This window comes from Dipodomys merriami, unplaced genomic scaffold (assembly GCF_024711535.1).
Source record: "Dipodomys merriami isolate MVZ:Mamm:240054 unplaced genomic scaffold, mDipMer1.0.p SCAF_1, whole genome shotgun sequence".
NCBI classification, from domain to species: Eukaryota; Metazoa; Chordata; class Mammalia; order Rodentia; family Heteromyidae; genus Dipodomys; species Dipodomys merriami.
In genome coordinates, this window is record NW_027202270.1 from 42883587 (window position 1) to 42905689 (window position 22103).

At 42.9% G+C, this 22103-nt stretch overlaps 1 protein-coding gene across 1 annotated transcript in view; it reads right to left on the minus strand.

The window, feature by feature from the left end:
• Positions 1-3136: 3136 nt before the first annotated feature.
• Map3k20 (mitogen-activated protein kinase kinase kinase 20) overlaps positions 3137-22103 on the minus strand; it is a 219875-nt gene continuing 200908 nt past the window's right edge. Inside the window, exons 19-27 of the mRNA XM_070020747.1 lie at positions 13412-13534; positions 12742-12978; positions 9615-9842; positions 8449-8529; positions 6993-7193; positions 6527-6664; positions 5585-5734; positions 5092-5228; positions 3137-4497 (exon numbers count right to left, since the gene is read on the minus strand). Coding sequence (XP_069876848.1) covers positions 4467-4497; positions 5092-5228; positions 5585-5734; positions 6527-6664; positions 6993-7193; positions 8449-8529; positions 9615-9842; positions 12742-12978; positions 13412-13534 — 1326 coding nt within the window. The 3' untranslated portion in view covers positions 3137-4466. The remainder of the gene's footprint in view (positions 4498-5091; positions 5229-5584; positions 5735-6526; positions 6665-6992; positions 7194-8448; positions 8530-9614; positions 9843-12741; positions 12979-13411; positions 13535-22103) is intronic.

Genomic DNA, 22103 nt, shown 5'->3' on the forward strand with positions numbered 1-22103 from the left:
GCAGGAAAGTCTGTGAGACTCTTATCTGGAAAGTGGTACTGTGGGTCAAGTGGTAGAGGGCTAGCTTTGAGCTGAAGAGCTGAGGGACAATGCCCAGGTCCAGAGTTCAAGCCCCATGACCAACAAAAACAAAACAAACAAGGATTACAACAAGTAGGGAAGCATTCCCTTAAATGTAATAGTAACATCAATACAGGCTAGATACTGGTGGCTCATGCCTGTAACTCTTCAAGGCCAAACAAAGGCAAAAAAGTTCTTGAGACCCCTTCTCAACCCAGAGTAAGGAACAGTGGGGTGTGCCTGTCATTTTAGCTTCATGAGAGGCTGAGGCTATGGGAGAACCACAGTTCCAAACAAGTGCTGGGCAGAAAAGTCCATTCGACTTTTCAATAGAAGAAGCTGGGCATGTTGGCACAAATCACACACATGTGTTTCTACATGTCCAGAATGGGGGAAACCAGAAAGCATGAGCTGGGGAGAAGACAATGGGGGATAGACTTTTAACTAGTCCAGGGAGAGATGAGAGAGAACATTCATTACATAGTAATATTTGTATAGCATGTCAAATAGACCAGAGACCACCCAACTAATGATTGAAAATGTTAAAATGGTTAAGTTTTATGGTATGCAAAGTTTACTTTTTTTTAAGTTAAGAGCAATAATCACAAAACCAGTAACGTAAAAATACTGCAGAAGTCAGGCACCAATGGCTCAGGCCTATAATCCTAGCTACATGGGAGGATCACAGTTCAAAGCCAGACCAGGCAGAAAATGTCTGTGAGACTCATCTCCATTAATGTCCCCAAAAGAAGCTGTAGGTGAGCCATGGCTCAAGTGGTAGAGTGCTAGCCTTGAGCAAAAGAAGCTCAAGCATCTAAGCTCTTAGTTCTAACTCCAGGACTAGCACAAAAAGAAAAAGAAATATACATATGCAGAGAACTCAAAGCCTATAACTGGTTTGCTTGCAAAAGTTATCAATAGAACTTTGGCCTCACCTGGGCAGCTCTACAGCTCCAGCCCATGCTGCAGTTGAGTTCTTAGTGTCTGCCTTAATCACATGCAAACAACACTGTTAGCACCCTTTCCTCCCTCCCCAGCACTGAAAATAAAAGTCTTATCTCCATAATTTTAACTAGTCATTTTAGTTCAGTAGCATCTGTTTATCATGATTGAGAATTTGGCTGGCAATGAGTTGCTGAGAGGATTTGCATTGCAGAATTTTATTTACATATTTTTCTTCCTTAAGTATTAGAATACTCGAAATGGTTACATCTAGGAAACACAGGCAAGCACCTATGCTATTACTCTTTGAATGTCCTATCAGATGGTAATTTGTAGCTCATGCTTGTAATCTTAGCTACTTGAGACTGAGACCTAGAAGATCAAGGTTTGAAGCCAGCTCAGGCAGAAAAATCTCTTATCTCCAATTGACCAGCAAAATGCTGCATTGGAATCATTGTTCAAGTGGTAGAATACCAGTCATGAGCAAGAAAGCTGAGCCTGAGCTCAAGGCCCTGAGTTCAAGCTCCACATGTACATACACACACAGACACAAAGGTATTTGCAGCTATTCCGTTTGGAAGACAAACTTGAAGATCACTATGAAAGCAGGATTAACCAAATAAAAATAAGAGAAGCTGAGACAGATTCCTGTTGCTCCTGGCATCTACCTAGGCATGAGAGGAAAGGGAACTGGCTTCAGCAGCTCAGATTGGCCTATTACTCTGGAACTTTCAAGCCTATTCTATGTCTATCCATGGAAGTATACTTCAAAATAAAATTTATTATGATCATCTCTCCCCTATATAGTTACAAGAATAATAGATAAATCCATTCCAATTTTGAAAAATAAAAATGCAAACCCTAAAATTATTTTAAAATGGTTATCCACCCAGCAAGAGTACTCAGGGTAAAAAGGGACAAGGATGTGGACTAGATTTCTCTGAAATCATCTTATTTTGCAGACATGACTTAAGTAGTACTTTATTGCTTAAGATATTTTAGCAGGACACTGGTGGGCTTATGCCTATAATCCTAGCTACTCAGGTAACTTATCCAAGGATTTACATCATTACAAGATAAAATTTAATCCTGTGAATGTGCACACACACACATATACACACACAGGCACACATCAATCTTAGGGCTTGAACTTAAGTGTGAGTGCTGCCCCTGAGCTTCTTTTGCTTTACCACTTGGGCCATTCACTGTCCTATTTCTGGCTTTTCTGGTGGTTAGTTGGAGAAGAGTCTCATGGACTTTTCTGCCCATGCTGGCTTAGAACCACAATTCTCAGATCCCAGCCTCCTGAGTAGTTTAGGATTACAGGCATGAATCACCTGGCCCAGCTTGAATTTTTTTAAAAATAGGATTCAGCAAGGTGTTGGCTCAGAAGTAGAGCTATGGCTCAAGTGGTAGAATGCTAGCCGAGGGCACAAAAGTTCAGGGACTGTGCCCAAGCTCTGAGTTCAAGCCTCAAAAATGGCATACACAAAACAATCATTAAAAGCAAAGGTAAACAACTAAATCTAATTATGTACAAAATTTAAACACAATAAAAACCCAAATTTCAACAGGGTCTACAGTGTAGACATCAATTCCTGGTCAAATAATGGGGTTATAGGAGCTTTTAGAGACATGTCTTGTTATAGATGTAGCCCAAGCAGGCCTCAAACCCATTTCCTGCTCCTGTTTCCTAAATGCTAGGATTACAGGTATATGTCACCATTCCCAGCTAGGAGTTTAGATCACAACTTTTGTGTCTTTTTTAGTTGACTTCATTTTAGAACAGGCCTCAAGACAAGCACACATTTAGTAAATAGATATTGGTAAAAGCAGTATTACAAAGTTGCTAAACTCTCTGGTCTGCAAATGATAAACAATGGCATTATAAAACTTCACAAGCTCATGTAGGGTGGGGTAGGAGGGGGTTTAATGGCTGTCTTCATTTCCTCATCACAGCTGCTAATCACATCATCAAAGGAGACTGTTCAAAAGAGCTGGCCCTGGACCTCCAGAAACTTTAGCCAAATGGGAAACTTCTAAAAGAGGCAGAAAAGGCCTTTCAAATTAAATAAATAAATAAATAATAAAAAGATTAAGTACAGTAAGAATGATTTTTAAAAAATCAGACCAGTTAGAACATAATGTTTTATTATTAAAATAAAAACCTTTGTATAAAAGCATTACAGATCAAAAGCCATATTTACACTTAGTGATGCAAGGTCCAATTAAGCATCAAACACTGAGCAGTTCCAGCAACAGCTACACACACGAGGATGCCAGACAGAACACTTTTAAACTGTGTCAGCATTAACCAGTAAGTTAACAATTAGGTGAAAGCTACCCATTTCCAAAAAGGCACTTCTCATTCTTACAAAAGTGCTTAAAACCAAAACATAAGGCAACCCCCTGGGACGATTTCTTCAAGACATAGCGAAGAATAGACTAATTATTAATAAAAAAAATTTCAGAAGTTACCCCAACAATTCTAATTAGCCTGTTGCTGGATTTCACCATCCTAATTTTCAGATTATCTTTTCTACAGTCATCTAACGTAATACAGTACAATGCTGCCCACAAGTCTCTGGCTGACCATGTGTATGGGATGCACCACTTAGGCTCAGGGTGGGTGAAATCAGCAGGGACCACAGGTTGGCATGGCAACTCCTATATTGCGTACAACAGACACATCCAAAGGCCATTCTAACTCTGCAACTAATTACCTAACTTCCCACAAGGCTTTAAGTTTTCTGTGCCTAGATTACATTTTTTAAAAGTCAACTAATACTGGGTGCCAGTGGTTCACACCTATAATGCTAGCTACTTGGAAGGCTGAGATCTGAGAACTGCAGTTTAAAAGCCAGCCCAGGCAAAAAAATCTGTGAGACGCTTATCTCCAATCAACCACCAGAAAACCAGCAGTGGAACTGTGGCTCAAATGACCTTGCGCAAAAAGCTCAGGGACAGCAATGACAGGGACAGACATAGGACCTGAATTCAAGCCCCAGGACTGTCACACACACAAAAGAAAGCCAACTAACATTAACCATTTGTTTTTTATGTAAACAAGTTATAGGGCTGCTCTCTGGAATCCAACGAAACAAGTAGTTAACATTAACATGCTTCTAAGTGCTTAGATTTTTTTCAGGGTGTATTCCAGGACTATTTCAACACCAATTAAATGCAATATGCCTTCATGACTTTGTCACTTAAGAATTTGGAAACTAATTGTTGGGAAGGGGCTCATCAGCAGGACTGGGAGAATTAGAAAACCCCTGAAGGGCCAAAGAAAAGTAGCAACATGCTTTCCATGGTTCAGCAGTCTGAGTATAATAAGATTAACCTGATTTGAGCTTCCTATAAAACATCAAGATTCTAAACTGGGTTTTCAATCAAGAACAAAAAATGAAAACTGCATGAGAGAGACTGAAGAATCAGGATAGCAGAGAGGAATCTTCCAGATGCTATGCTTGCATCTCAAATTCCTGCTTCAGGCTGTGAAAGAGAGAAGGAAAGATGTTAGGTATAATTTGTCACCAGCAATTCTCCTTTGAGTACCAAACTCAGCTTTTAAAGAATGTTATTAAGTTATAATGTACAAGCTGGGCACCACTGGCACATGCCTATAATCCTATCAGGAGAATGAGATCTGAGGATCATGATTTGAAGCCAGCCCTGACAGGAGATTCGTATCTCCAATTAGCCACCAAAAAGTTGGGTGTGGAGCTGTGGTTCAAGTAGATCACTAGCCTTGAGTGAAAAAAGCTAAGCAAAAGCATGAAGTACTGAATTCAAGCCTTAGTAGCAGCATATACACACACACACACACACACACACACACACACACACACACACACACACACACACACACATGCACGTGCACTCACACGTTATCATGTACATACATATAGCCAAGTATGTGGCACCTCAAGTATAACTTGAATTTTGCACAAATGCCCATCTTGGTGATCAGGGGAGAGAGAGAAAGAGGAAGAGGCCCAGTCAGATATTTCCAGCCCTGTGCCCTGGCAATAATTACTGGTGTATCTTTTCATTAAGGCACATATAGAGAAAAATAATAGCCATTACCTTTTTAAGTAAGCATGCACATTCCCAAAGCCATGATACTTGGCTAAATACACAAGCACCCCAGTGGCACATCGTCCGTCTCGCTGGCGGCAGAAACTACAATTGCAGATCCCCCGACATGGTGGGCAATGCCAGTTCTGAAGGCAAACGGTGAAAAGCACCATGAAACAAAACCTTACTGACTCACATTCCTTTCTAGGTAGGTATCAAGTCATTCAACACCCTTTTTCCTTTATTTAATAGAAAACTCATAAGCTGGTTAACATAGTAGTAGTCACAGCTAATTTTTTTTTCCTTATGAAACCCAAAGAAAGAAGTCCTGTACAACTAACCAGAGATAAGATGAAAAAGAGAATAAATGTCCCTCATGGGTGTGAGCCTTCTAGACCCAGCTCAGCTGCAACCTGCTCACACCCAGCCCCCTGCAAGATCCCCAAGCACAGTAAAAGTTAAACCCTTCCTCTAGTGCCTTGCCATCTTTCAGGAAACCCACCGGATCCAGCAGGGCATCCTGGACCTCCTCTCCATAACGGTTTCGAAGGCAGGGACCACAGAACTGGCCTCGCACGCCCCAGCAGTCTGGGTTTCTACAGTTTGTTTTGGTATCGATAGTTTTCTGGCGGCACTGATGACAAGTAGATCCCTTCAGAAAGAGCAAGAATAAAAACTAAAAACATACTGCTATTTTGTAGAGAAAAAAAAATGGCATTGAAACGACATCCATACAAAAATGAATACAAAAGTTTGACACTTAAATTTTGTTTCACAGCTGGGCATTGGTGACTCATATCTGTAATCCTAGCTATTTAGGAGGCTAAGATCTGAGAATCTGCAGTTCAAAACCAGCCCATACAGTTATCTCCAGTTAACCACCAAAAAGCTGTAAGTGGAGCTGTATGTAGCTCAAGTAGTAGAGCACCAACTTTGACCATACAGCTAAGGGACAGTACCTAGGCTGAGTTCAAGCTCCAATAACGGCACAAAAAATTAATTACTCAACATCTATATTTACAGGTAAATGCCAGGCCACATAAACTATCAAAAAAGATGAGTGAACTGAATTGACAGATATAATAGTTAACAGCACCAAACCTAATTTTGGGAGGAGACTGAGGGTATAACTCAGTTATATATACACCGGCCTGTATGAGCAGGTGCCTAAGTTCCATCTCCAACACCAGAAAAACTTACCTATATCCATTTTTATCTAGCATACTACTGTATCTCAGCATCTATGTAATGCATACACACCTAAGAGACTCCTAACAAACACAGACTGAATCTTGCAAGCAGATAATGAAGTGACAGAGGGCTAGGTCCTAGGCACACTATAACACATATGGAAGAACATACAGGCGTGTGTCCCATGCACCCAGACCACTGAGGGACAGAAGCCAGTCCTCCCATTTGCAGACACTAAGGAGATGGCTCTAACCAGTGACCGGCTATATATCTTCTCGCGAGAGTTGGTGCAGATGTTCTCCAACTCTTCCTCTGTAATTTCTTCCACTGGGCGAATTATATGGGGAAGGGTCATGGATCCAGGACGACGGCTCCTGGGCATGTCATCATCCTATATGAGAAGAAGCAGGAGACAGTTCCTCAGTCCCTTTCCCAGACTCTGAAATTCCCAGGACCTTTGATTGATAATGACTGCTGCTTATGGATAGAGGGCAAGGTCCAAGATTACTGTAAGGACAATTTAACTACACAATGGATACAATTTGTACAACTGAGAAAAGCTGAAAATCAGGCTTGCCTGGGAAAGAAACCAAGTAAGCTAATGTACCACGACCAGTGGTACTGCAGGGTCTGAGGAAAACATTCATATTGGACTATTTAATGTTGTAAGGCTATGGCAACTATCTGGGTTAACATGATAACTGATCCAGAGAACTCACGTTCATGTAGCTGTCCATTGACTTCTTCTTTCTCACTAATGCAAACTTATCATCTTCTTCCTCCTCTTCCTCCTCTGTGGGTAGAGCCCCCAGGGACCCCAGTACCCGAGACCTTGACCTGGTAAGAGGTCGGGCTTTCCGCTCAGGGTTCCTCCTGGAACCCACACCTTGGAAGGAACGCCTCGAAGGTGTCTTTGATGGCTGAACAAACACAGGATAGAATTCATTTATTCCAGAGCAAAGAGAAATAGCATTTTGGAAAATTCATACCTTTTCTCTACATTTTCTGATAAGTAAAAAAAAATAAAAATGGAGGCTACACTTTTTCCTTTTCTTTTGTCCTTTTTATACCACATAGATAATGAGCCCAGGCCGGGTGCTGGTGGCTCACGCCTGTAATCCTAGCTACTCAGGAGGCTGAGATCTGAGGATCTCGGTTCAAAGCCAGCCCGAGCAGGAGAGACTATGAGACTCCTATCTCCAATAAACCACCAGAAAACCGGAAGTGGCGCTGTAGCTCAAGTGGTAGAGCGCTCGCCTTGAGCTGAAGAGCTGAGGAACAGCGCCCAGGCCCAGAGTTCAGGCCCCACGACCGACCAAAAAAAAAAGATAATGAGCCCAAAAGCTATAGGGTCACTGTAATTGACATTTCTTCTATTTAGCTCTTCTACTATTTATTCTTCTTATACAATATGTAAAAAACCAATCTCAGGTTTCAATTTTTTTCCCCTATGACATCTCCTGGCACTTTTCTTTGACAACACATGTGTTACACACATTGCACAAAAGAGGAACAGTAGTAGGCTTCCTCTGGGGAAGCTGGTTAGGTAAAGCAAACTTTTCTTTTGAGCTATAACAGACACAGCAAATTCCCCTTAGTTGTACCACGTTAATTCCTCAAAATACAATCATATATTATTTATATCAGGCCAAAACCTGATTTTAAAAATTGCGTTTGCCTACGTTTTCTTAATTCTCAACTCTTAAAAGCATCATCACCAGCATAGTTGTATAAATTTGTAATCTTAGCTACTCAGGAGGCAGAGGTAGGAGGACTGTGGTCTGAGGCTACCTAGTACTAGATGCTGTCATGAAAACAAAACAAAAGCAAAAAGCCTAGGGGCATGGCACAAGCACAATAGTGCTTGCCTAGCAAACACAAAGACTAATTTCCTCAGTAGGGCCATAACAAAGCGAGCATCTAATGTTCATCTACTCTGGGTAGATTTAGGAGAAATGTGCTAAAGCCTAACAGAGAAACACACCTTCAACCTTCCCTGAGAAGTAACCAAAGGAGTAACCAAAGAAGTAACCAAAGGAGTCAAGGGGCTGCAGGGGAAGGCCACCCCACTGTCTGGAAGACCATAAACTAGAGCTTCCAGTCTCACACAAACCTGCCCTAGGCTTATCCCAACACCATACTATACACACAAGCATGCACACTTAGCACACTTACCGGTGGTCTGGCGCCTGGAAAGGACCGTCTTCCTGGGAATGAGCCAGGGAAACTTTCTAATTCTGACATGAGTTTTGCAAGCTAGAATAGGAAGAAATTAAACAGAAAATACTGTTTTAGACTAACTGCTGAAAATGAGCAGAAATAATGCTAGCTATAGAAATAATGCTAGCACAGCCCAAAGCTTTGATTAGTAAATTGATGACACTCTGTTATTTTTGCCCCTTAATCCATCCCAAGCTTTAAGAGATTTTCTTTTAATGGAGGAAAATAAAGGAAGGGGTGACACTGTCCAAGAAGCAATGTATTCATAACCTGACATGGAACTGTAACCCCTTTGCACAACTACTTCATAATAACAATTAAAGCTGGGCGATGGTGACTCATGCTTATAATCCCAGCTAACTCAGAGGGCTGAGATCTGAAGATCACAGTTCAAAGCCAACCCAAGCAGAAAAGTCTGTGAGACTCTTTAAATGAACAACTCCCTACGCTGGGTACTGCTGGGTGATCCATGTAATCCTAGCTACTCAGAAAGCTGAGCTCTGAGGATCATGGTCCAAAACTAGCCTGAGAAGGAATGTCCTTAAAACTCTGATTTCCAATCAACTACCAAAAGTCGGGCGCTGGTGGCTCACGCCTGTAATCCTAGCTACTTAGGAGGCTAAGATCTGAGGATCGCGGTTCAAAGCCAGCCCGGGCAGGAGAGACTGTGAGACTCCTATCTCCAATAAACCACCAGAAAACCGGAAGTGGCGCTGTAGCTCAAGTGGTAGAGCGCTAGCCTTGAGCTGAAGAGCTGAGGGACAGCGCCCAGGCCCAGAGTTCAAGCCCCACGACCGACAAAAACAAAAAAAAAAACAAAAAAAAAACAACCAATTAACTACCAAAAAAGCCAGAAATGGAGCTGTGGCTCAAGTGGTAGAATACTAGCCTTGAACAAGAAAAAAAGAAACCCAGGGACAGCACCCAGGCCCCGAGTTCAAGCCCTACAACAGGCACTAACAACGAATAAGGAACACCTCAAAAATAAGATAAAAAATAAACACCTTCCTACATGGAATCAATGTGGCACCCATGTTCTTCTCAGGACACAAATAAAATAACCAAGTTGCTTTCTGAAAAGCTGGGAAGAATTATGACATACTCAAACCTCAATTACCTACCATTGCTTTGTTTTGCTTTATATTTAAAGCCCTTTTCTCCAGAAAGTTCATGCCACTTTCATCTTCTGAGTCAGAATTACACTCCATGGCAGAGTTCTCTGGGGGCTGAAGGGGTACTGCTTTTTTGCTTGCTCCCTTCCCGGTGTTTCGCACTGGGAACTTCATGGCTACCCGGAGAGGTCCAGATCGTAGGCACTGGCTGCGGGTTCTGCAGCCTTCCTGCCTTGGCTTAATCAGAGCAATTAAGTTGTTAAGAACTTGTAAATTTCACCAATGACTTTCAAATATAAGGAACTTTAACAAATCAACTTGAACTCAAAGTCAAAGGCTTGTAGCGGCCTGTCTGGGACACAATGTTCTGAGCTACCTGGGCATGGGATTCTAAACCATTCTGTAAAATGTCGTAAACTCCAGCTCCCTTTCCCATTTCTTTAAAAATAGATCTGTATGTATTTGTAAAGGACTTTTATAAGAACTGTGTATTAAACTATTTGTGTGTGTGCTGATACTAGGGCTTGAACTTAAAGAGTCTAGGTTCTGTCCCTTAACTTTTTCAAGATTGGAACTCTACCTCTTGAGCAACAGCTCTACTTCCCAGGTTTTTGCTGGTTAACTGGAGACACGAATCACCTGGACTTTCCTGCCTGGGCTGGCTTCAAACAACAGATCCTCAGATCTCATCCTCCTGAGTAGCTAGGATTTGACAGGTGTGAGGCATGGGTACCTGGCTTAAACTATTACTATTTTAAACTGTCTCTATTCTCTATCCATCTTTCAAGATGTAAGAAAACATACCTAACATAAAATTTACCCTCTTAGCTACTTTGATGAATGTAACTCAGTGACATTAAAAGTGTGCTCATTGTTGGTATGTTCCCATCACCATGTGTTTTTTTTTCTTTTAAATCAAACTGAATGCCCACATCTACTAAATAACCTCAGCCCCTGGCAGCTACCACCATATATCTGTGTCTATGAATGTGACTAGTCTAGTTTTCTATTCACTTTTTGTAAGCTTAAAAAAATTTTTTAGGCTGGGCACTGATGGCTCACTCCTGTAATCCTAGCTACTCAGGAGATTGAGTTCTGAGGATTGAGAATTGTGGTTCAAAGCCAGCTTGAGCAGGAAAGTCTGTGAGACTCTAATCTCCAACTAACCACCAGAAATGAGAAGCAGTGCTCTGGGTCAAAGTGGTAGAGTACTAACCTTGAGCAAAAAAAAAGCTCAGGGATAACACCCAGGCCCACAGTTCAAGCTCCATGACTGATTTAAAAAAGAAAAAGAAAAAAGAAATTTAGGATTCCTAATGCAAATCAATATCACAATGAGCTATCACTTCATACCCATGGAAAAAACTAAACCAAAGACAGCAAATAAAAACTTGCATGGACTATTCAACCCAAATATCTATCAACTGAAGGATGTTGAAGAAAAATGGAAAGTGCAAGCCGGGCGCCAGTAGCTCATGCCTGTAATCCTAGCTACTCAGGAGGCTGAGATGTGAGGATTGTGGTTCAAAGCCAGCCTGGACAGGAAAGTCTGTGAGACTCTTATCTCCAATAAACCACTAGAAAACTGGAAGTGGTGCTGTGGCTCAAGTGGTAGAGTGCTTGCCTTGAGCTGAAGTGCACAGGGACAACGCCCAAGCCCCGAGTTCAAGGCCCACAACAGACCAAAAAAGAAAAAAAAAAAAGCGGAAAGTGAATATTAATGAATAGAGTTTCTTTTGGGAGTGATAAAAACATTCTAAAACTGTGAACAAAAACAACAACGATACAAAAGAAGTCAAATACAGAGGCTACACAGCTACTCAGAGGCACAGAGCACCAAAAAGTTAATAAGATTTCATCTCAACAACAAGTGAAGTTTGGTGGTTCATACCCGTAATCCCATCTACAAAGGAGGATCAAGATCTGAGGCTATGGAGCTGGGAAGGTGGCTCAAGTGGTAGAGGGCTTACCTTGCATGCATGAAGCCCTGGGTTCTATTCCTCAGCACCACATGAGCAGAAAAAACCAGAAGTGGTGCTGTGGCTCAAGTGTAGAGCACTAGCCTTGAGCTGAAGAGCTGAGGGACAGCGCCCAGATCAAAAAAAAAAAAAAAAGATCTTAGGCTAGCCCAAGGAAAAACAAAACAGAAACAGGAAACCCTACTGAGAAAATAACAACAAAGACTAGAGGTAAGGGTCGAGTGGTAGAGCACCAATCTAGCAATAAGGTCCTGAGTTCAAACCCAGTAGCAACACACACACACACACACACACACACACACACACACACACACACACACACACACACACACACACACACACACACACACACACACACACACACACACACACACACACACACACACACACACACACACACACACACACACACACACCGAACTACCAACTTGGACCAGTATTGCTTGTTGAAGGAACACATCTCAGCACCAATAGTGCTAAAAACATGCCTGGGTCAGGCGCTGCCACTCTTTTATCTGTCACTCAAGGGACTCATGTCCAAGCACTGGAAGTGAAGAAGAAGTACTCCATGTCATGCTGCCTCTGGAAAGAGTCTTAGAGACAATCAAATCCCTGCAAGGTGGACAACATGCTCAGGGAGTGGCTGGGTGCAGCAGCAACAGTGTATGCAAGGTGAGTAAGCTGAAACAGCAGGAGCATGCACCAGAACAGCCCAGAGAGAAGCAAGCAGAGAGAAACAGGCGAGGCTGTCACAGCCTCTCCTCAGGAGTCTTACTAGCTCTCAGAAGCAAATAGAGCTTACCATAAAATCAGTCCTGATCTAAGACCTGGTCTGTACCAAGTACTGGGCTGGGCATCTAATGCCCAGCTCATAGGACAGGGGTGATCTCTTGGATTAGGTTAGATCTCTGAGAGAGTAGGAATCTGAAAACCGACCAACTTTATTTACTAACTTTCTGAGATGGTCAGATCCTATTAAATGTTTAAGACTTATAAGTAAGACATTAGTTAAAATCAGTTTTAAACATGAGGCAGCTTAAAAAGGTCAATAAAAGTCTTGACAGTCACATGAAAAATTGTTTCTAAAAAGTCAAGTATCTCCTGCCTGTCAACCAATGTCCCCTGCTTCTTCACAGCGGTGAAATTCTCAGACTCACCATTCCATTTTGCCTCTCACTCTCTGAGAAAGTGTAATGAGGTTCATCAGCAGAGTCGACATGAAAACCACTGGCCAGCTCGTTAGTGACATCTGGCCTTGCTTTCTGTAAAAGTCCACAATGCTCTAACACATCTTGCACCTCACTTTCTGAAAAGCCGCAGAAAGATTCATTATCAGAGTCCTCATAAAAAACATTTGCCAGTTCTTCACTGATATCTGACCTGAATTTAGGTTTCTGTAAAATAAATAAATAAATGTGGTTGTGCATTTTTTCTCCCTGCTTTTTTTTCTTTTCAAGAACCCATTTTCCATAAACTGTGCAGAGAGCAAATCACATTTACAAGTGCACTACAAGAGAATAGCTTTTGTTACAAAGGAAAAATGGCTCAGAGGTTTACAAATGACTTCTGAGTTGTTATGGCAAATCATCAGGCATGTTAGGTTAGTCGACATTTCAAAAGGATAGAATAAGTAGCTAATCTACCTCCAACAATTACTACCTAGAACCACAGCAAAAAGTGAAATGAAATTACAGTGCGTACAGTATTTTCCTAAGGGCTGTATAGAAATGTAGGCAAAAAGCAAGCAGTTTTAATCATGCACAAAGTGTTGGGGGGATATGTTGAGCACTGCAGACGCAATTCTGTTTATTCTCAGGCAGCACTTACCGTGTTTGCAAAATTATCAGAAGCAAAGCTGTCACAACTGTCATCAGAAGATGACGAGGTTTCCATGGAAATCAACTTCATATAGCTGAATTTCTTTACGTTCTTTACTGTGCCATCCTTTTGCTGCAAATGGAAATGGCAACACTATTAAGTGGCATGCTTACTGTGGGATCTAACTGGAGATAGCGCTTTTTAGTTTAGTAGGTTTAAACAGCAGAGCAGAAATGTTCATCTCTCATGCCCTACAGACCAAAAAGGAAGATTTACAATTGCTGGAGAGAAAAAAAAAGCCCAAACTCAGATCAAATCTGAAGAATCCTTTTGAACAACATTTTAATGGTATTTATAAATTTATTCAAACATCTGCAGAGCTACCAATTTTCCCACCTCAAGGAGCCCCTAAGCTCTTAGTATTAGGCTGAGCTCCAGAAGAGTTGAATACAAAACTCCAAAAATTCAACCTCATTTTTTTTAATTGAACAGTACTTCTACAAAGAAATTTCCAAAATACAAAATGGCAGAGCCATTTTTCTCCCTCAGCCAAAACCAAGCTAATGAGGTCTTTTTCTATAAGCTGTGGGCTCTGTACTGTGACGCTAATTTCCCAAACTACAAAATTGGGCAGGACCTCTGCTTCAAGATGGCAGGCAGGTTTCCAAATGGGCCCCATTCCAACCAAGGAAGGGGACAAAGCCTTACATAGCAAATATATCAATCCAGTAAACATAGGGTACAAAACACCAAGTGAAAGGTCAAACAGCACTCCAAATTTAGGTCTTTCACTGGATTATATTTTAGTAGCAAACTAGTCTAGGTTTCATTCAGCTCCTATACAGGCCTCTGGGTCTACAAGACCTAACTTTTTAGGGGTAGAGCTAGTGGTATGGCTCAGGGGTGGTTGTTTGCCTATTATACATGAGACCTTGGGTCCAATTCCTAGCACAAGAAGAGAAAAGGAAACTTGTGGTCCAGAGACCAAAGTCCTATAATGTCAAATTACTTAATGCAAAAATGCTTTAGTTGTTCACTTAACAACCCTGTACTGTTATTCAGAAAATGCAACTTGCGTAAAAATGATAAAAAAAATTTCTGCCATTTAGTCATATTTCATGTGATTTTGTTGTCTGTATAATACCAGGGTTTGAACTCAAGAAAGAGGCTTAGGCTTGCTAGGCAAGTGCTCTACCATTTGAGCCATACCTCCAGCCTAGGGCTCCCTATGACTTCCTTTTATTTTCTGAACTGCTAATTCAGCCTTCTTGCTCACTGCTGGGGCTCTACCACTTGAGCCACACCTTCAGCCCAGCATTTTGTTCATTAATTAGAGATAGAGAAAAGAGTAGGCCTCACTAGTTTCAAATCCTGATCCTCAGGTCTCAGCCTCCAAAGTAGCTAGGATTACAGGCATGAGCCATCAGAACCTGGTTTTATGTAATGTCTTAAGAGTTGCATGTATGCTTTTTTTTTTCTTTTTTCTTTTCTTTTTTGGTGCCAGTCCTGGGGCTTAAACTCAGGACCTGGGTGCCATCCCTGAGCTTTTTTTGTTGGGGGGGGGGCTTGACTCTGGGCTTGGGCGCTGTCCCTGTGCTCTTCAGCTCAAGGCAATCACTCTACCACTCGAGCCACAGCGCCACTTCCAGTCTTCTAGTGGTTTATTGGAGATAAGAGTCTCACAGCCTTTGCTGCCCAGGCTGGCTTTGAACCTCGATCCTCAGATCTCAGCCTCCAGAGTAGCTAGGATTACAGGCATGAGCCACTGGCTCCCAGCCTCCCTTCCCGGAGCTTCTTCTGCCCAAAGCTAGCTACACTTGAGACACAGCTACACTTCCCTTCCCGGAGTTTCTTCTGCCCAAGGCTAGCTATACTTGAGATACTTCCAGGTTTTTTGGTAATTTATTGGAGTCTCAAGGACTTCTTACCCCACCCCCACCCCAACAAAATCTCAGCTCTCAGCCTCCAGAGTAGCTAGGATTTTAGGCATGAGCTGCCAGCACCCGGCTGTTTTTGTTTTCTTAAAGAGAGCCATGGAGTCCTGATATACACCCTACAAAAACAATACTAACACCTAAGGCCTCAGGTACACCAACAGCCTTAATTTCCTTCACCTTACACTGTCAATTTCAGTCTGGCAACCAAGTTATTTTCATGATAGAAGTAGCTCAACTTCCCTTTGCTAAGTAGATACCATTCATTTTAAGAATGTCTTTCCAAGGAAGGTAGGAAATTGATAAGTATAAAGTAAACAGGATACAGCACTGGGAGTGGAAAGGCATCTCAATAAAGTCCCCATTTCACCTTTTCAGAAGAGGAAATTCAAGGCCCTAGGAAGGAAGGTGAAACAAGACTGCACAACACTATAGTGTTGGAAGGAAACTTGAAAAAGTCTTTCATCTCCTCAAATAGCTGGTTCCAAGCATAGGGTTTCGCATAATCTATCAGTCCAATCAAGAGGTCCAGGAATAGCCCCAAGGAAAGCCTTTATTGGAAGCTCTGGGGAGGGGGCAGGGCATACATGTTGATCTTTAACTAGTTAGGTCAGGCCAAGGATTATCAGCCAAACAAATTTACCTAGGAGGAAAAGACTTAGCAAGAAGCAAAACAAGTGGTCCTGGCTAAGCAGAACGTTTTGGCAGGCACAACTTCTTTTGCTGTGGGTGTTTCCTTCAAGCCAGGCATTATGTAAATAATGCTTATAAATCATGCTTAATTATTTGCAACAAAACGTGCTATCATTACTCTCACTTAACAAGTGAGGAACCTAAGCATGAAGAGGTGAAGCAGATTGTTCAAGTCACTCCCGTAGATACCCACATTTTAACTAGATTGACAGATTCCAAACCAGCACACCTGAAAGCAAGGCCCAGTTCCACCTGAAACCATGCCCCCGCACCTACCCCAGACTTCCCTAACCTCTAATAATTCGGCTAAACACCTCACAAGCCCCATTCTTCTACCCACTCCAGGGCAGAAAAGATATTCTGGCTTCCGTTACATTCGACGCTCACTCACCACAGCGAGTGAGTTTGGAGGTGGAGTCGAGTGTGGTCGGGACCACCAGACCCTTTAACTACCCTTAGGCAACATTTGGGAAGAAATAAAGACCCTTCCCCTGCGTAAACCCAGTTCGTTAAACTTCAAAACCTCAGAATCTGAACCGCGCTGTAATCCCAGCGCTGGGGATGCAGAGGCAGGAGGATCGGAGCTGGATGCCAGCCAGGACCACAGAGCCAGTCCTCAACGCCCGGGGAACTCCGAACGGGGCCGCGGGGGCCCAGTGTCCCAGACCCGCCCTCGGTGCGCAGGAAGTCACTCACCCGCCCCGGGAAAGCCACGCATATCGGCCTAGACGGCCCCGGGCGACGTCCCAGGGAGCCTGGCGTGCAGAGACCCCGCCCCGGGACGCCATCCTGCAGCCTCCACCTCCCCCTCCGGCGCGCACGTGCATCCCCGGAGCACGTGCCTCGGGCTCCCCAAGGCTGCCAACCACCCCACAAACCCGCTTCCTCCTCCGGCCGTGCGCACCGACCGGATGGTCCCTTGGCCCCGAGTTACAAAAGTGCACAAAACCTGCAATGAGCTGCCGCTGGCGACGCCCAGAACCGTCGCCAGAGCACTAGCAGCACAAGATTGAGACGGAGCTCACCCCGCCCGAGCCCATCCAGCGCCCACCTCGCCCACCCTAGAGATCGTCCACCCTACCCTCACCAGCGCTCCGCGGGCCTTCATGCTGGCGACCTGCACCCAGGCAATCGCTCAGAGCAGGGAAAGCGGCGCTGCAGAGGGCTAGGGACCGGGATGCAACCGAGCCGGAGCCTCCCGAGCCGCGCGGTCCGCAGGCGGGGCGCACCGACCTGGTCCCGAGGGGCGGGGCGCAGGCCGACTTTCCCGCGTTAGAGTGCAGGTCCTGTAAGCTGAGGTAACAGCTAAACCCCATAGAAGACAGGTTCTGGCACAGAAAAAAAACTTAAGCCGTTTCTATGTTTAAGTTCAGAGAATAGCGTTGAGAAGCTTCTAATATCTGCTTTTATAACGCACTCTTTGGAGACGTCAAGGATCCGTCTCTTTATAGAGCTGTGCGGTCCTCAGCGAGTGGCGCGAAATTGGTTCGGATGGCCCGGGGGCTAGCTGGCTGATTTGCATGAATTCCTGAGCTGGAGGGGGGGGCGGGGGAGGGGGGCAGCCGTGGTGGGGGTAATGGAGAACCGCACTGGGCACTTTGCCACCTGACATTGCTTTAAAAATTAGATAACTGTCTCCGAATCTGCCTAGAGCACCACCCTTTATTTGCAGATTCTAGGGTCACTGGGTGTAACACTTTTTATCTGGCGACTGAGGTAGTCCCCGCAATGATAAAATGCGTAAAACTGCCCTTTGCCGAACGCGTGGCCGCAGACCTCCGCTGAGCCAGCACCCCCGGCCACTGCAGGATCAAAAATGGCTTTAGGGGTCATCTGCTGGAGATAAACCACGGAGTGCATCAAGGTGGCGCATCTTTCGTCGGAATTTGGAGTTATCTGAATCAGAGCTATTTTTCATGCCCTTTCATCAAATCTGGCATAAGGACGGAGGAGAGGGAAGGGGTGTGTGTGTGTGTGTATGTGTTTAGCAAAGCACCTTTAAAAAAAAATCGGGTTGCTTTAAAAGACCTTAATTGTAATACTACTTTTAAAATAAGCGCTTCAGGTGAAAAAATTCGCATTGCCTTCTGTTGGAAAACTTTTCTTTGGAGACTTACTTCCTTGAGGGTGAAGAGAGCGTGCGTAGACAGAGTTCCTCTGGATATGTGCACTGTAAAAACTTGTAAGTAAATAATGCACACAACAATGGAGCCGCCCCTGCTCCTCTGCAACCCCGGCTAGAGACAAAGAACTCCCCGGTCTCCAGAGCAGGCTCCCGGAACTGGCTGTTAGTCTGTCTGGGCGACACCACTAGTCCTAACTGCTCCTCAACAAATACTTGCTGGATAATAACCAAATGAAGGATGAACAAAAATTCACTTCCATGCCATGTCTTTAGAAGTAGCTTATGCATATAGGAGCATTTGTTATTGCTGGTCACAAAAATAAGGAAGCTAAAATCACTTTGCCCGTAAAAGAAAGGTTCTGACAAGAAAATTTAGTCCCTTGCAGGCACTCCAAAATAACTTGGTTTACACGTTTTTGAAAGGATAATTTTTGACAAAGATAATCTTTTTAGCAAGGAGGAAAACGCAGACTAAAACAAGATGATACCGTTTTGTTCTGAAGGACAAAACTTTAAAATCTGGTGAGACCCAGAGTTGGTAAGGGGAACTACTCACCCACCATTAGTGGAAGAAATTATTGGCTAGTTAGTAAAGTCCACCAGTTACTTACACTGCTGGTTCAAACCTCTCAAACCTCAATTCAGTGAGTTACAAGTAGCATATTTTCTTCTAACTTGTGTGTGTCCTTAGTAATTTTATTTTACTATGGTTGGTAAAAATATTTAACATGAGATGTACACTCTTAGCAAATTTGAAAGAATATTATATTGTAGTACAGATCTTCAGAATTTACACATTTTGGGTCACTGAAAGTTTAGGTTGGTTACTACTCCCAACTTCTCACTTCCTCCTCCCTCCAGCCCCGGGCACCTACTATTCAACTTGATTCTAGTAATTTGACTATTTCAGCTACAAGAAGGATAGAAGGAAGGAAAACATCTGTAAGGAACATTCCCTATATATAACAGACAACCACAATGAGATACAAGTTAAGCTCTAGGGAAGGAGAGAGATGGCAGTGAAGCTTTTGTATAAGGAATGTTTCCTTTAAAAATAAAGACTATTGGCTGGGAAGGTGGTTCAGTGGTAGAGTGCTTGCCTTACAAGCATGAGGCCCTGGGTTCGATTCCTCAGCACCACATAAGCAGACAAGGCATGAAGTGGCGCTGTGGCTCAAGTGGTAGAATGCTAGCCTTGAGCTGAAGAGATGAGGAACAGCACCCAGGCCCAGAGTTCAAGCCCCACGGACAACAAAAATAAAATAAAAAATGAAAATAAAGACTGTATCAGATATGGAAAACTGGTCAAGGTGTAAATAGGGGTACATGGATATCCTCTATAATTTTAGTTTCTGTGGGTTTTCTTTGTATCTGTCACATTTCATAATAATAATTAATGGTTGAAATATAAATATGTACATATGCATATATATGTATTTGTAACGTTAAATAGGCATTTCCTTTACAGGTACCAGTAAATGAGAATGCAAGTGTGCCTCAATTTTCTGTCTGTCATAATGCTTTAAGTGAGTAGATTAAGCAGTAAGCTGGGAACGCAGAGGCCCAGGCCTGAGGAAACATGTAAAAAAGGTAATGACAGTTCTGAGCCCTGGCCCCACTTGATCGCCTTAGCATCTGAGGTGAGTGCTGTCAAAACAGTAGGTATTCAGTCAGCGCTTATTATAAGTGTACTCTAAATCTGTTGTAAATTACCAGTCTCCAATTTCAGAGCTTTGCATTTCTTGGGCTATTAAGAACTTTTAAGGATGGTGGTGTGTTGTCCCCTAGCTTTTATTCACTTTACACAAAGAACTCTTATTTCCTCTTGTTCAAAACTTGACCCAGAGGTTGTGAGCACCTGGTGCTTTTATAATGAGGTGAGCTGCAGTTAAACTTGTAACTCAGAATGATTGGCTTTACAGTAAAGAACTTCACAGTCGGTAAGATGTATCATTTTTAAATGAGATTCCCAAACAATGCTGAGGTCTGAATGGGGCCACACCCCCCTCTTAGGGTGGTGTCATGTGAACCCAAGCAGTCTGGGGAAACCAGAGGCCTTGAGTAAACCAGACCCACCTACAGACAAAAGGCTGGGAAGGGTCTTTACTGTGTCCCAGGTACCAACAGGTGGCAGTTTGCCAAATCACAAATCTCTATTTTCAATAACCTTCTAATTACAGACTGACTTCCCTGGGCCAGCTTTCAGGATGTATAAAAAAAAGAAGTCAGGTTACCTTGCTAAAAGCCACTGAGTGGGAGGGGCCAGCCTTACTACCCACACTTAGTTACCTGGAAAAGCAGGCAGGTTCAAATGGGAATATATATCCACTTTCATCCTAAGTACATCAGTTAGCTGTTGTCCCCTACTTGGTTAGAGAAAGGAATATGGGGGAAATGAATGCAAATTTGTGCTTTTTTTTCTTTCTGTTGTTTGTAGTGCTTGAACTCAGGGCCTGGGTGCTGTCCCTGAGGTTTTTTTTCTGCTCAAGGCTAGGGCTCTACCACTTTGAGCCACAGCTCCACTTCTACTTTTCTGGTGGTTAACTGGAGATAAGATTCTCATGGACGTTCATTGCCCCTGCTGGCTTGAAACCACGATCCTAAAATCTCAGCCTCCCAAGTAGCTAGGATTATAGGTGTAAACCACCAGCACTCAGCTTGGAAGAGCATTTTTCAGTCTTGGGCATTGTTTAATACCTTTGGTTTGTTGATGTTGTTTGTTTTTGTTTTGTTTTGTTGGTGCTGAGGTTCAAAGTCAGGGTTTTGCACTTGTTAGCCAAGTGTTCTACTATTAACCTATATCCCCAGACCATTACATACTTTGAATAAAGTCAAACTTTGATTAAGAAATCAGTCCGTTCCACTACAGAAGCTGATTTATAATTAAAAACTAATTCTAGCTGAGTGCTTGTGCCTTTAACTCCAACTTCTCAAGAGGCTGAGATCTGAGGATTGTGGTTCAATGCCAGCCAGGACAGAAAAATGAGACTCTTATCTATAATTAAGCAGCAAAAAGCCAGAAATGGAACTATCACTCAAGTGACAGAAGCATCAGCCTTGAGCGAAAAAGCTAAGGGATGGCAAAAAAGTAGTTTCAAATTCTGCAAATTCTCACACTCTGCTCATATGTGAGGCACATCCTAGAGGTTCTGGCATAGGAAAAAAACAATAATATTTCAGCTGCTGCCAAGCACAGGGATGTTTGCATTTGAGGCAGGACTAGGTAACATCCTATCAAGATTCGTTGGGAGAATAGAAAGGAATCCAGAGTTTCTGCAATGTATCCTTTACATTGTCTTAGATAAAAATTCAAAATTACCAGACAAAAGAAAGAAGACAACTAGTTCAGGCTAATTTCAAGATTCCCTAGATGATGAAGTTAGCAAAGAAAAACTTTGTAAGTTATTAAAATCATGCTCAAAAGAAGAAATACCTGGGCTGGGAAGTTGGCTCAGTGGTAGAGCGCTTGTCTCGCATGCATGAGGCCCTGGGTTCGATTCCTCAGCATCACTTAAGCAAAAAGAAAAAAGTTGGAAGTGGCACTGTAGCTCAAGTGGTAGAGCGCTAGCCTTGAGCTGAAGAGCTGAAGGACAGCACCCAGGCCCAGAGTTCAGACCCCACAACCAACCAACCAACAAACAAACCAAAAAGCCTTATAAATAGTAGATAAATAGGAAGGAACAATAGGAAGATGAAAATGGGGGGAGGAGTAGAACCAAATGAAAATTCTAGAGCTAGAAAAGGAAATGACCAAAATATTTAGCAGAAAGACTTCACAGAAGATTGGATATGATGTAAGAATATGCAAAGAAATTACACAATCTGAGGAAGAAAAACATTTGAGGGAAGGGGAAGGGACAAGAATAGAACTGGGGCTTAGTGATCTATGGACCATATGAAAAAATCTGACATGTCAGATTCTAGAAGGAAAGGAGAATAAGTAGAACAA